Source organism: Pristiophorus japonicus, chromosome 22 (genome assembly GCF_044704955.1).
Source record: "Pristiophorus japonicus isolate sPriJap1 chromosome 22, sPriJap1.hap1, whole genome shotgun sequence".
In the NCBI taxonomy this organism is placed as follows: Eukaryota; Metazoa; Chordata; class Chondrichthyes; family Pristiophoridae; genus Pristiophorus; species Pristiophorus japonicus.
Window position 1 is genome coordinate 41301557 of NC_091998.1, and position 14894 is coordinate 41316450.

At 44.2% G+C, this 14894-nt stretch overlaps 1 protein-coding gene and 1 long non-coding RNA gene across 6 annotated transcripts in view; one reads left to right on the plus strand and one right to left on the minus strand.

Moving 5' to 3' along the window:
* Positions 1-14894, plus strand: part of LOC139234966 (uncharacterized) — an 83397-nt gene that overhangs the window by 48442 nt on the left and 20061 nt on the right. The window lies entirely within an intron of this gene.
* ido1 (indoleamine 2,3-dioxygenase 1) overlaps positions 1-14894 on the minus strand; it is a 56281-nt gene that overhangs the window by 28479 nt on the left and 12908 nt on the right. For 3 of the 5 annotated variants that reach the window (XM_070865953.1, XM_070865955.1, XM_070865957.1), the window contains 3 exons: positions 10003-10122; positions 6612-6730; positions 3228-3242 (listed from right to left, as the gene is read on the minus strand). In XM_070865953.1, the coding sequence (XP_070722054.1) occupies positions 3228-3242; positions 6612-6730; positions 10003-10122 (254 nt within the window). Of the gene's footprint in view, positions 1-3227; positions 3243-6611; positions 6731-8527; positions 8693-10002; positions 10123-14894 lie in introns of those variants that run through there. The other 2 variants (XM_070865956.1, XM_070865954.1) reach the window with 2 other exon arrangements.

Consider the following 14894-nt stretch of genomic DNA (forward strand, 5'->3'; position numbering starts at 1 on the left):
TGGCCAATATTTATCCCTCAATCAATATCACTAAAAACAGATTATCAGGTCATTATCACATTGCTGTTTTTGGGAGCTTGCTATGTGCAAATTGACTGCCCTGTTTCCTGCATTACAACAGTGACCACTTCAAAAGTACTTCATTGGCTGTAAAGTGCTTTCGGACGTCCTGAGGTCGTAAATGCAAGTCTTCCTTTTTTAATTACCAATACAATTTAACATACTCAGATATGCCTGAATCTTATCCCTGCAGTCTTACTCTGTTAAATTTGTTGGACATCTTTTAAATGGAGCTTCAACACTGAACACCTTTTGGGATAGAACTTGTTTGACGAAATTATTTGTACAATTTTCCAACAGCTAAAATTGGGGTACGGTAGCATAGTGGTTATGTTACTGGACTCGTAATCCAGGGGCCTGGTCTAATGATCCAGAGACGTGTGTTCAAATCTCACCATGGCAGGCTGAGGAATTTAAATTAAGTTAATTAAATAAATCTGGAATAAAAAGCTAGTCTCAGTAATTGTGACCATGCAACTACCGGATTGTCGTAAAAACCCATCTGGTTCACTAATGTCCTTTAGGGAAATCTGCTGCCCTTACCTGGTCTGGCCTATATGTGACTCCAGACGCATAGCAATGTGGTTGACTCTTAACTGCTGCCTGAAATGGCTGAGCAAGCCACTCAGCTGCAACAAACTGCTACGACAAAGTCAGCACTGTGGGAGCACCTTCACAAGGACTGCCGTGGTTCAAGAAAGTGGCTTAACACCATCTTCTCGAGGGCAATTAGGGATGGGCAATAAATGCTGGCCTTGTTAGCGACGTACACATCCCATGAACGAATATATTTTAAAAAATCACAATAGCATTTATAATAGGGCTCCTTACGTACAAGAATATCTCAGAGCAGTTTATACAAGAGGAGAAGGTGGTCCTAGAGTATAAGTCAGGACACATTAAAATGAAAAATGAAAAACTACATGTTCTTGAAATCTGACATAAAAACTGAAAATACCTAGTTAGCATTTGTCAATAGAAAGTATTGGTAATGACATTTTGGGTGCCTGCTCTTCTTTAGAACAATAAGCCTTTTTTGTTGCTATTTCAGGAGAAATTGAGATGGGAGGAGAAATCAAAGCAATCAGAATTTAAAGGGGCAGTTAGGGAGATGCAGGAAAGCAAGGTCGTTTTAGGAAAGAGTTCTAAAGAGGATGGGCATAGTGACTGAAAGTTCCACTTCCAAAAGTGAGCAGTAATCTTTAGAGATAGAAGTGTGGTTCCCTATAGCTGGACAGATACAGGTTGAACATCCCTTATCCAGAACCCTCGGGACTTGGCCTGCTGTGGATAAGGGATTTTTCAGAACGAGGAGTGGTTACGTTAAATTGGATGGTACAGGTACAAGGGGATATCGGGGTTGGTTGGCTTGAGGCTGGGAGTGAGCACAGAGAGATCATGGGGGTGCGGAGGGGGTGGTGGTGGTGGATCGCGGGGTCAGGCCAGCGATTGCAGGAGTCGGCAGCAAGGAAGAACTTCAATTTGTTCATGTCGGAGTTCTGCGCATGCGCCACCCAGAGGGGTGGTTCCGGATAAGGGAGTTCTGGATAAGGGAGGTTCAACCTGTATAAGGGTTGGGCTGGGACATATAGTGAGAAAGCAATGGTTAGATTCTGTGCAGCAAGATGATAGATCTCAAAGGAAATGCACTAGGGAACCTTTTCAGCGACAGAGACCCCACAAAGCGGATTGGGAAAAATTATTTTCGGAAATAAGTTCAAGAATTTTGGGGGTGAATGTTTATACCTACCAAGATGACAGGTGTTAATACTGGGGACTTATGCACTTTTAGCATCCAGTATTAACATCAAGGACCCCTAGGTTGGACATAGCAGGGATAGAGTGTCCCTTTTAAAAGGCTCCTTCTACGCATCAAATCATACTGGCTGCAGACCCTGAAAGCTCCACTCCCTCTCAAATTCACAGTCCGTGCATGCTGAACATTGTATGTTACATACGTGAATGCACAAAAGTGCCCCCAGTCTTATCAACAACTGGTGCACCGATCTCTATAGCCAGAATAATCAGGTTTGCACACAGACATTCCTTCTCGCACAGCCTCTGACAACCCGAGGGATCAGACTCATGCCCACTGTAGGCAAGTAATAACTGACAGCAATGATATGACACTGTTGCAGTGAAGCCAAAATGATGTAAATCTATTTTGTCGCTGTGACCACATATATCATTCTACAGTGACTTTAATGGGATACTACAAAACAAGTATAACATTGATTGTTCAAAATTGTGCACAGATTTGCCTATGACCTTGTGCCAGTTGGAAGTGAATTGAGGCTGCTCAAACACATTTCATGTTGAACCCTTACAAACCAGCAGGGAGAGGAGGGCTTTAATCTTTTTATCTGATCTGGAGATGAATGGATTGTAGGGTAAATCCAGCCGAGAACTGCATCAGTACCTTCCAAAAATAATACATCAAATGCTACAATGAACTCAAAAGCATTAATCCATGTTTATCTCAATTTTGATTAATCAGCAGAGATAAACTTAGTAAGATCAAGATGTGTTTCCTCCCGACACTGATAGACGTAAGCTTATGCACACATGCAAGTGCAATGAAATTGGAAAGTTACTATTAAAAATTTAAGAAAGCATTGAATGAGAAAAGGCTAGCTGGCCCATCATGCCCTCTTTCCCAGGTCACCACCCATTGGTCATGGACTTGATTTCACCCAGTTAACCTCAAAAGAGAAAATTCTACACATTTATCTCCTGAGCCCAAAGCTAGTTGAGTAAAAGCAACATTCAGCAACAACAACTTGTATTTATATAGCGCCTTTAACGTAGTGAAACGTCCCAACATGCTTCACAGAAGTATTATGAGATAAAAAATTTGACATTGAGCCACACGAGGAGAAATTAGGGCAGGTGACCAAAAACTTGATCAAAGAGATAGGTTATATCAAGCGTCTTGCAGGAGGTAGAGAAGCGGAGAGGTTTAGGCGGGGAATTGCAGAGCTTAGGAAGCCCTAAGCTCTGGTGGCAGCTGAAGACATGGCCACCAAAATACAGGAAAGGAGAAAAAGTTGTATCTGGCTCAAATTTGATGGGAGGCTATTCATTCTCTCTGCTTCCATACATCTTTTCCCAATTTGAAAGGCAGCATTTATAAGGGGAACAGAACAATAAATAGTCCCAATATTTACCTCAGCTCCATCGACCTGGAAAGATTCACCAAAGATTTATGTGAAAGGAATGGGGAAATAAAAGTTAGTATTTTCTACAGTTTTGCATTAAAAAGCAAAGATATCAGCCACCTTACAGGGGATTTCTTTTTAATGTGAAAAGTGAGACATTTAACATGAAAAGTGAGCTTGTGACCACAATTAATAGAAACTCCCTCATGAAGCAGGGAGTGGATGTTAGGCACCAGAGGAGGATGTAGCATGGAGTGGCTTTGCCCAGCATCATGCTATCAATCATTTATTTTCATATGAATTTTAGCAAAGCCAATCCATTAGGGTGGAGCTATGGCAACTAGGGTTTCCTTTGTGCTTTGTCTTGCGATCCTATGGATAAAACAAATATACAATACTGGATAGGAATTGATAGTGAAAATTGTTTGTGGTTATCGCAGTTATTGAAGGGGATGCTGTGCCAGACATAGGCTTCCTTTCAGGTCTGAACTAAAACAACCCACTCCGAGGAGAGAAGATTTTTTTTCATTTTCCATGCACTTAGGCGGAAGAAATAATTAAAATAGATTGCCTACCTGTTAGCAAAGGATTTGGAAATTCATCCAAGTCATTTGCTTATTGTGAAAAACCTGCTTATGATCGGAAATGCAAAAAGCTCCTGGGTCAGCTATGCTTACTATAGCCTTGCACCACTTGTTCTAAAGTTTAGCTTCACGTCACAGTGACGAGATGGAGAACGTCAGTGAAAGTAATCGCCTGTGCAAATCCAGGGCATTTAAAGGGCTCAGAATTCAAATACAGCGTCTTAGCAATTTTGGCGTTATTATACCGATCAATTTTTCAATCACAAAACATAACAAACAACTTTCTCCGATAACTCCTTGTTGGTTATCAGGGCAGGTTTTGCATTTCCATAAAAAATTTTTGCAAAAGTGTGCAATTTGATTTTTTGAGGGGTAGACTTGAAAGTTAAAAATTCAAAACAATGAGTAATTTTTTTAATGTCTTCATCACGTCACTACACAAATTTGGTAAAGTGTCTGGAATTTGTAGCTCACTGACTGGGTGGTATTGAGACCCAAAAGATAACAGAATTATTCTCTGTTTATGCAGAGTTAGCTGACCTCGGATGAAGCAGCTTGAGAAAGGAAAAAAAAATTCAAGGATTTCTGCTCCTGCCCTACTTGAAATGCGCACATGTAGACATCAGATGACAAATCCTGTAACTGAATAGCGTGCCAGTATTCATTTACAAGGCTCATACATGATGAATGGACAATTTCCTGAGATATCAAATGGCCACCATATCCCGGGAGTTATATCCCAGCAGGTGTCATCTTCAGGCTTTGAAAGATAAAGGGGGAAAGTCAGGAGGAATTGAAGTGTCTTGCAAGAAGCTTGATCAATTCACAATAACCACTGAGGGGTAAAAACATCATCACAACAATAATTATGTCCCTATACATAACAACATAAGAACATAAAAAATAGGAGCAGGCCCTTGAGCCTGCTTCCCCATTCACTAAGATCATGGCTGATCTTCTACTTCAACTCCACTTTCCCGCACGATCCCCGTATCCCTTGATTCCCTTAATATTCAAAAATCTAGCGATCTCAGTCTTGAATATACTCGAAGACTGAGCCTCCACAGCCCTCTGGCTGTAGAGAATTCCAAAGATACACCACCCTTTAAGTGAAGACATTTCTCCTCATCTCAGTCCTAAATGGCTGACCCCTTATTCATAGACTGTGAACCCTGGTTCTAGATTCCTCAGCCAGGGGAAACATCTTCCATGCTTCTATCCTGTCAAGCCCTGTAAGAATTTTGTATGTTTCAATGATACCACCCGTCATTCTTCTAAACTCTCGAGAATAGTCTCTCTAGTCTACACAATCTATCCTCATAGGACAATCCCCCCCCATCCCTGGAATCAGTCTGATGAACCTTCATTGCACTCCCTCTATAACAAGTACATCCTTCCTCAGTAAGACCAAAACTGTACACAATACTCCAGGTGTGGTCTCACCAGGGCCCTATATAATTGTAGTCAGACATCTTGGGGCCAAAATTGGCCCCCGACTAATAGTAGGCGCACCTAACATTCTTGAAGATTTTTCTCTGCCCCAATCCATAGGCCGGAGGATCGACCAATATTCAGCTCTTGTTTTTTTTTCGATCAGGGCGGATGTCGGGTTGTCAGCGGGGCGGAAGTGCCGGTGGAGCGGGTCGACCATCGCTCTGAGTCGTCAGCGTGATGCTGACGTGCCACATCAGTTAAAGGGGGGAAGGCCGCTGCGAGCTCTGCAGTAAGTTTAGTTAGGTCCACTGGGCCACCAGGGAGGGTTTCAGCCGGGCCAATGGCCCGGTACCCAAGAGGGCCGCCTCTTGGCAGCCTGGCTGAACCCGTGGCCATCATTGCCGGGCCAACCTCGGAGTCGGCCGGCAATTAAAATAAAATGGAGGTGTCAGCTGTGCGCCCTTCCCTTTAAGGGTGGACGCGCCGCCCATACACACACATCGTCCCGCAGGTGAAACCAGTCGGAGGCACCGACCGGCAGCAGCGCCGCTCCCGCGGGGCAATTTCCCATGCAGGGCGGAAAGGTGGTCGCCCCCGTTCAGTGTGGGGTCAGTAATGAGGCGGTAATGGAGCTTAAGGAAGGGTGTAATTTTGGCTCCCTTTACTCTTGCACTCAAATCCTCTTCTAATACCATTTGTTTTCTTAATTGCTTTCTGTACCTGTAAACTTTCAGTAATTCTTATACAAGGACACCCAGGTCCCTCTGAACACCAACATTTCCCAATCTCTGACTGTTTAAAAAATACTCTGCTTTTCTATTTTTCCTACCAAAGTGGATAACTTCACAATTCTCCACATTATATTCCATTTGCTTTTTTCTTGCTTAGTCTCTTTGCATCCTCCTCACAACTTACATTCCCACCTAGCTTTGTATCATCTGCAAACTTGGATATATAGGTTGAACCTCCCTTATCCGGAACCCTTGGGATCTGACCTGTTCCAGATAAGGGATTTTTCCGGACGAGGGGTGGTCACATTAAATTGGATGGTACAGGTACTGAGCAAGGGGATATCGGGGCTGGCTGGCTTGGGGCTGGGAGTGTGGCAGAGAGATCACGGGCGGCGGGGGGGGCGATGGATCACAGGGTAAGGCCATCGATTGCGAGAGTCGGCAGTGAGGAAGGACGTCAATTTGTTCATGTCAGAGTTCTGCGCATGCGCCACCCAGTGACCGGAATGGATCCGGACGAGGGGTGGTTCCAGATAAGGGAGTTCCGGATAAGGGAGGTTCAACCTGTATTACATTTGGTCCTTGAATGCTTTTCCTTTATCAAATAAAAGAATAATTCATTGTTCTTTCATGTTCTTTCTTACCTATTGCCATCCTTCTTCTTCCAATTAGCTAAAACACAGTCTGCATGAACTAAGATAGGTGGGAGTCCAACGATTTTGGATACTTCACAGTACGGCACTGCAAGGCTCTTGGGCAGCACCTAGCATCGAAAAAAAACAAGCAAAAAAAATCAATCCTTTACTGCCAGTCATGTAGCCTTCAGCTTCCTAGGCCCCACATTTTGAAATACCAGTGTCAGCCATGGCTCAGTGGGTAACACTCTCGCCTCTGAGTTAGAAGGTTGTGGGTTCAAGTCCTACTCCAGAGACTTAAGCACAAAAACTTAAGGCTGACACTCCAGTGCTGTGCTGAGGGAGTGCTGCATTGTCGGAGGTGCCGACTTTCAGATGAGACATTAAATCAAGTCTGCTTGCTCAGGTGGACATAAAATATCTAAAATATCCCCGGATACTATTTCGAAGAAGAGCAGGGTAGTTATCCCCGGTGTCATGGCTAATATTTATCCCTCAATCAACATCACTAAAAACAGATTATCTGCTGATTGTGGGAGCTTGCTGTGCACAAATTGTCTGCCACAATTCCCACATTACAACAGTGACAACACTTCAAAAAGTACTTCGCTGGCTGTAAAGCGCATTGGGACCTCCTCAGGTTGTGAAAGGTGCTATATAAATGCAAGTCTTTTTATTACCGCTTCTAAACCTCTGCACCTCTCTTTTTTTCTCTCTTCCTTTAAGATCCTCCTTAAAACCCCCTCTTTGACAAAGCTTGTGGTCGCCCCTACTATTCTCTGCTTCTTTTGCTCACCATCCATTTTTACTTAAGCCGTGGGACATTTGAATTACTTTAAAAGCACTAAATAAATGTGAGTTATTGTATCGCAACAGATACTTTGGGATATGTACCAAGGTGCAACACGATTGAATTCTAATATTTGCAACAACAGTGTCATATTCTGCATTGAACCATTTTTGGTATAATATGTACATGACATACAAAGGTGCTTTTAAAAAAAAATCCTTCTTCATCCTTAGCTGATCCCACATTTCTGCCAGTATCCCACTCAACAAAGCCACTGCATTAGGTGACTATGGGCTAGAAATTGCGTAACACCCCGTTTGAGGCGATAACTTTTACGGAAGCATAGAAACATAGAAACATAGAAAATAGGTGCAGGAGTAGGCCATTCGGCCCTTCTAGCCTGCACCGCCATTCAATGAGTTCATGGCTGAACATTCAACTTCAGTACCCCATTCCTGCTTTCTCGCCATACCCCTTGATCCCCCGAGTAGTAAGGACCTCATCTAACTCCTTTTTGAATATATTTAGTGAATTGGCCTCAACAACTTTCTGTGGTAGAGAATTCCACAGGTTCAGCACTCTCTGGGTGAAGAAGTTCCTCCGCATCTCGGTCCTAAATGGCTTACCCCTTATCCTTAGACTGTGACCTCTGGTTCTGGACTTCCCCAACATTGGGAACATTCTTCCTGCATCTAACCTGTCTAACCCCGTCAGAATTTTAAATGTTTCTATGAAGCGCACAAGTATCGCCAGGCGCTACCTGATTCTAGCGGACACAAACTTCCGGTTTAGCGATCCAGGAGGGAAGTGGAGCGCTAAATCAAACGCTACCATTTCCCTTGGAGTATTAAACCAGGCAAGAGGGGCGGTAACGGCAGAGCGCTGCCCAATGTCCAGTGCAGCGCTGCCGGGATCAGAGGCTCCTTCCCGCCCTTAAAGGGAAAGGCCATCGTTGCACAGTCTGTAATGAATGGAATCCCTGCTCATTAATGGCCCTGTGATCAGCCTCAAATACTAACAGAGTGCAGGGCTCATCAATCGCAGCAGAAGACAATGTTAAAAAAACTGCCCTGAGTGCTAAATAAAACCTCACCAGCAATACCTTTAAATACCGCTTCCCAAGTAACCGGCCTACCTCACAATGCCTCCTGCAGCTGCCAGTGTTGACGCGCGGTGATGCTGCAGGGGATGGAACCAAAATTCGCATCTGGGGCGGTAGCGGGACGCTGCGTACCGGATGACGTCAGGATCTCCGGGGTGCAGGAGATCATGAAGTTAGAGTTTTCCGCTGCCACTAAATCTGCAAGGCAAGTTCACCAATGTTGATACTCTCGATGCGCACGGTGGCAAAGCCGATAACGCCCTGTTATCCCCCCCCCCCGGAGACGCTAACTGGAGGCACAAAAGAGACCAATTTCTCCCCCATTTCTAACATATTCCTGGGGATTGCCCAGACTCCACTTATTGGGGTATATTTTGACTGTGTCATAATGTAAAACAGTTGATAGCAAATCGGCAGCCCGAGAGAGATGTAAAACAGACTGTTTTACTCTATCACACAAAGTCAAAATCTACCCCATTGTCAGTCCACCGATAGCGTGGCCCTGATGACAAACGCACTAAATGAAGAATTGTAGAGTGAGCCTAACCTGTACAGTGGCTCAGTTTAACGGTAATGCTGACTGACACTGAAATCAAGATTTTCTATAGCCCAAAATAATTTGTGGCTGTAGTACATAATCTAACAAATAAATTAATGGATCGTGAAAAGGGAAAGAAAGACTTGCATTTATATAGCACTACAAAACACAAAAAGAGCTGTCTGGACCAAGAGTCACTCGAAGCTGCTGTTCCATATCTCCCTGCAGCCTGAAAGAGAGTGGCATTTGGAGATGTGTAGGAGCAGATTTCCTCCCTACTCTTTTGCTCAGAGAACAAGCCAATAGTAAAATAGAAGTAACATAAACATAAGAAAATAGAAGAATAAAAGACCTGTGGATGAGAGAAGCAGGCGTTCATAAAAGTTTTGCTTTTCCCAGTTTTCTCATTTCCCCATTTCCAGACAACTGCTGTATTTAAAAAGAAGCAGCAATGGTTCACAAGGCTGAGCTGGGTACATTAGCATAGTGATTGTTATGTCAAAGGCCTGGACGAATGAACCAGAAACGTGAGTTCAGATCCCACCACGAATTTAAATTCAGTTAATAAATAAATCTGGAATGAAAAGCTAGTATCACTAATGGTGGCCATGAAACTAACGGATTGTCATAGAAACACATTTGGTTCACTAATGACCCTTGGGGAAGGAAATCTGCTGTCCTTACCCGGTCTGGCCTATATGTGACTCCAGACTCACAGCAATGTGGTTGACTCTTAACTGCTCTCTGAAATGGTCCAGCGAGACACTCAGTTGTATAAAGTGGCTCACCACCAACTTCTCAAGGGCAGTTAGAGTTGGGCAATAAATGCCGGTCTTGCCAGCGATGCCCACATCCCGTAAATTAATAGATAAATAAAAAACATCTGAAAGGTCGCGAAATGGCTTTCACTGCCAGATGTAACCTTGGACTAACTTTCAAGTATTATAACATAAGAGACAAGCATTTTAACCTTCATACTGTTGTGTTCTCCATCCTGCCACACATAGCCCATTGTAATAAAGCTGAGTGCCATGTGTGCCAACCGCAACTCTTTATGTCCGATTAGGAAATGCGTGCTCAGAAGCTGCATCTGTTAAACCAAAGAGAGGATGAAATATTTGTTTTAAATTCAAGACTCGTATTGTAATTCACCCCATCCTACAGTATATTTTACACCAGTTGCCACTCCTGTTTCCAGTTTCATAGAATCATAGAAATTTACAGCACGGAAGGAGGCCATTCAGCCCATCGTGTCTGCGCCTGCCGACAAAGAGCTATCCAGCCTAATCCCACTTTCCAGCTCTTGGTCCGTAGCCCTGTAGGTTACGGCACTTTAAGTGCACATCCAAGTACTTTTTAAACGTGGTGAGGGTTTCTGCTTTTACTACCCTTTCAGGCAGCAGGTTCCAGACCCCCAGCACCCTCTGGGTGAAGAAATTTCCCCTCAAATCCCCACGGTCACAGCTTCGTTTTGGTTAAAAATAATTAACAGACAAATTACTTTCAGATGGGTTAGAGTTACATTTTCAGGTGGAGATGAGTTTAGCTCTCCTAGCTTAGATATTGGTGAGTCCCAATTCCCTTAATCTCCAAGAGTGTCTAACCTTTGCCCTGAGATCCAGCAGTTTGTACCATGCTCTCATTGAGGACAATGACCCATATTGTATTTGGTTCTATCTACAGTGGCAACCTACTAGTACACTTAAGTTTGAGCCTGGACACCCAGCCCGCAAAATTGTCCCTCGCCCCGATTGAGGCCGGGACTTCTTACGCCCGGCCCAGATGTCCCGCCTCTGATGTGGAATTGGGCCGTGCACCCCTTAAAGGAAGTGGGCACTCCCAACGCGGCAGTCCAGCACCGTGCTGAGGAGCCCAGCGCTACGTGGATGCTTCGCATAGGGCTGACGCGCTACAACATACCTCCCCTTCAATTAAAGGGGAGGGCCGCTGCGCACTTTGCAGGCCCTTTGGTGGCCTTCACTGGGCTATCAGGGATGCGATTGACCGGGCCAGCAACCCGGCACCCAAAATGGAGTGCCGGGCTGCACGATGGCGGCCCGGTGGATGCAAGGGATGGCATTGTCAGGCCGACGCAAGAGTCGGCTGACAAATAAAAATGCCAGCCCAGGACGATAAAGGCCTCCCCTTTAAGGGGCTCACCGGCGGTGGATATCCACCAGCTTCGCGACCCGCGTGGCAATTTCTCCCGCGGGGCAGTGCAAAGGGGTCAGCACAGGGCAGTGAGGGGTCAGCGCACATGGTGATTACATCATCGCCGGCCTGAGGCGCTAATCACGGGGCACAGAACTACCAGGACAGCACCCCCTAAACCTCCAGGCGCTAACGGTGTTATAAAAAGGGGCAATTTCAGACCCCGAGTGTCAACAGGCAATTGACTGTGAAAGGGATTCATTCTGTCCTCACTTCAATGTTTCTACGTGCACACTTAGTAGCAGGGTTTACTGGATGGGGACCAGGATTAAAACCAAAGCTAATTTTGCCCCTCCTGGGACAGTTACACAAAAGCCACTTGCAGTATCCCCAAATATCATCCAAGACCCTAGGGTCCCAGATTTAATTCCAAATCTGTGTTGGCTTAGCTGATGACAGGAGAGGTGGCCATAGGTACAGTATATATAGTCAGTGCTTCTGGGCTAGGGAAAGGAAATCAGCCATGGATCCTGCTCCTGGTCCCTATACAGTAACACCTGCTGACAAGCGTGATCGTTGGATTAGGACATGAATTCTCAATTGTGATGTTTCCATGATAGAATCGCCCACTAACCTTCACTATCGAGAGTCATTCATGAAGTTCAGAGAAGGTTCACTCAGTTGATTCCTGAGATGAAAGGGTTGTCATATGAAGCAAGGTTGAGCAGGTTGGGCCTATACTCATTGGAGTTTAGAAGACTGAGAGGTGATCGTATTGAAGCGTACAAGATTCCGAGGGTTCTTGACAGAGTAGATGCAAAGATGATGTTTCCCCTCATGGGGGAATCTAGAACTAGGGGACATAGTCTCAGAATAAGGGGTTGCCCATTTGAAACAGAAATGAGGAGGAATTTCTTCTCTCAGAGGGTCGTGAGTCTTTGGAATTCTCCCCAGAGAGCTGTGGAGGCTGGGTCATTGAATATATTTAAGGTGGAGATAGATGGATTTTTGAGATAAGGGAGTCAAGGGTTATGCGGAGCGGGCAGGAAAGTGTTAAGGCCAAGATCAGATCAGCCATGATCTTATTGAATGGCGGAGCAGGCTCGAGGGGCCAGATGGCCGACTCCTGCTCATATTTGTTCTTACGAAGCTTGGTCACTTAGACAAGGTACCAGAAGACATCGAGACCTGTTGAACTGTAACCTGCAGGAGTCCATCCTTTCCAAAAAAGGAGAAGAGGAAGACAATTGGTTAAAATAAAGCTTTCGAAGAAGCATGGAAATGGTACCCAGTCGAAGGAACTTTTACTGTTCAAAAATGCAGCTACTTCCAATCGGCCAGGTTACTATACTGGGAGAAGGCCTGTATCGACCCAAAATAAATCCTTCCCATGCTATCCGAGAATAACATCCCCCGTTACTTGAAACTTGAATGGATGTAATATTGTCTAAAATGACTCACTTCATCTCGAGTCCACAGGTCAGAAAGTTCTCTTTTGATTCAGACGCAGACATCACGGAGATTAGGAAAAACAAGATTAATTGTGATAAGAAATTTCATGCATCAGCGGCATTTAATGTTTTTGAACCCTCTTCAAATTTACTCGGTTTCACTTCTGTACATCCCATGTCTGGTGTCTGCAAACTCAAATGTAGTAAAGCAATCTTCTGTACGGATAAGGACAAGCACTTTCAATGCAAAATATTTCCCTCGTGTCTTGCAAAATGGGTAAAAAGAAATTTTCATTTAAATCCATGCTCTGTTCCTATACATAAGAACATAAGAAATAGGAGCAGGAATATGCCATTTGGCCCCTCGAGCCTGCTCCGCCATTCAATAAGATCATGGCTAATCTGATCTTGGCCTCAACTCCACTTCCCCACCCACTCCCCATAACCGTTGATTCCCTTATCATTCAAAAACCTGTCTATCTCCACCTTAAATATATTCAATGACCCAGCCTCCACAGCTCTCTGGGGTAGAGAATTCAAAAGATTCACGACCCTCTGAGAGAAGATATTCCTCCTCATTTGCATTTTAAATGGGTGACCCCTTATTCTGAAACTATGCCCACTAGTTCTAGATTCCCCCACGAGGGGAAACATCCTCTCTGCATCTACCCTGTCAAGCCCCCTGTATTTAGATTTGATATTTTAGGTCAAGGCAATGGTGGAGCTCTTAATTTGCATTTGAGTTGTACACCATAATTAAAGTACTAAAACTTAGAATCATAGAATAATACAGCACAGAACGAGGCCATTCGGCCCATTGTGCCTGTGCCAGCTCTTTGGTAGAGTTATCCAATTAGTCCCGTTCCCCCTGCTCTTTCCCCAGAATGCTGTAATTTTTTTTCCCCTTCAAGTATTTATCCAATTCTTTTGAAAGTTACTATTCATTCACCATTTCAGGCAGTACATTCCATATCACAACTCACTATGTAAAAGCATGTTTCCTCATGTTGCCCTGGTTCTTTTGCCAATCACCTTGAATCTGTGTCCTTTGGTTACTGACCATTCTGCCACTGAAAACAGTTTCTCCTTTATTAGTCTATCAAAACCACTCACGATTTTGAACACCTCCATCAGATCATCTCTTGACCTTCTCTGCTCCAAAGAGCTTCTCCAATCTTTCCACATACCTGAAGTCTCTTATTCCTGGTACCAGTCTAGTAACTCTCTTCTGCACCTTCTCCAAAGCCTTGACATCCTTCCTAAAGTGTGGTGCCCACAATTGAACACAATACTTCAATTGAGGCCTAACCAATGTTTTATAAAGGTTGAGCATAAATTCCTTGCTTTTGTACATTATCTATTAATAAAGCCAAGGATCCCATGTGCTTTTTTAACTGCCTTCTCAACTTGTCCTGGCACCTTCAAAGATTTGTATGCATACACTCCCAGGTCTCTGTTCCTGCACCCCATTTAAAATTGTACCATTTAGTTCATATTACCTCTCCTCATTCTTTCTACCAAAATGCATCACTTCACACTTCTCTGCATTAAATTTCATCTACCATGTGTCTGCCCATTTTACCAGTCTGTGTATGTCCTCCTGAAATCTGTTACTATCCTCTTCATTGTTTCTAATGTGCTTGAGTCGGTGAAAATAAACACAGCTTAATATATTTCATAGAGTTCTCAATGTCTCATAATCTTTGCAGCCCCTCAGCAACATCATCCGAAAACACCAACTCCAGGTTCCATATATGTTGGCTGATGACACTCAGGTCTACCTCACCACTACCTCTCTTGACCCCTCCACTGTCTGATTTGTCACACTGTTTGTCCGACAGCTAGTATTGGATGAGCAGAAATTTCCTTCAACTAAATATTGAGAGGATCGAAGCCATTGTCGGAGGGGCAGTACTGAGGTAGTTCTGGAGCCACAAAAAGCCTTTGCTCCTCTAGTCTTGCCTATTCCAATGCTCTCTTAGCCAGCCTCCCATCTTCCACCATATATAACCTTGAACTCATCCAAAACTCTGCTGTCCATATCTTAACTCACACCAAGTCCTATTCACCCATCACTCCTGTGCTCACTGACCTACATTGGCTCCCGGTCCAGCAACACCTCAGCTTTAAAATTCTCATCCTTGTTTTTAAATCCCTCCATGGCCTCGCCTCTCCCTCTCTAATCCAACAAGCCTTTGTGATCTCAGCGCTCCTCCAATTATGGCATCTTGCACATCCCTGATTTTAATCCCTCCATCAT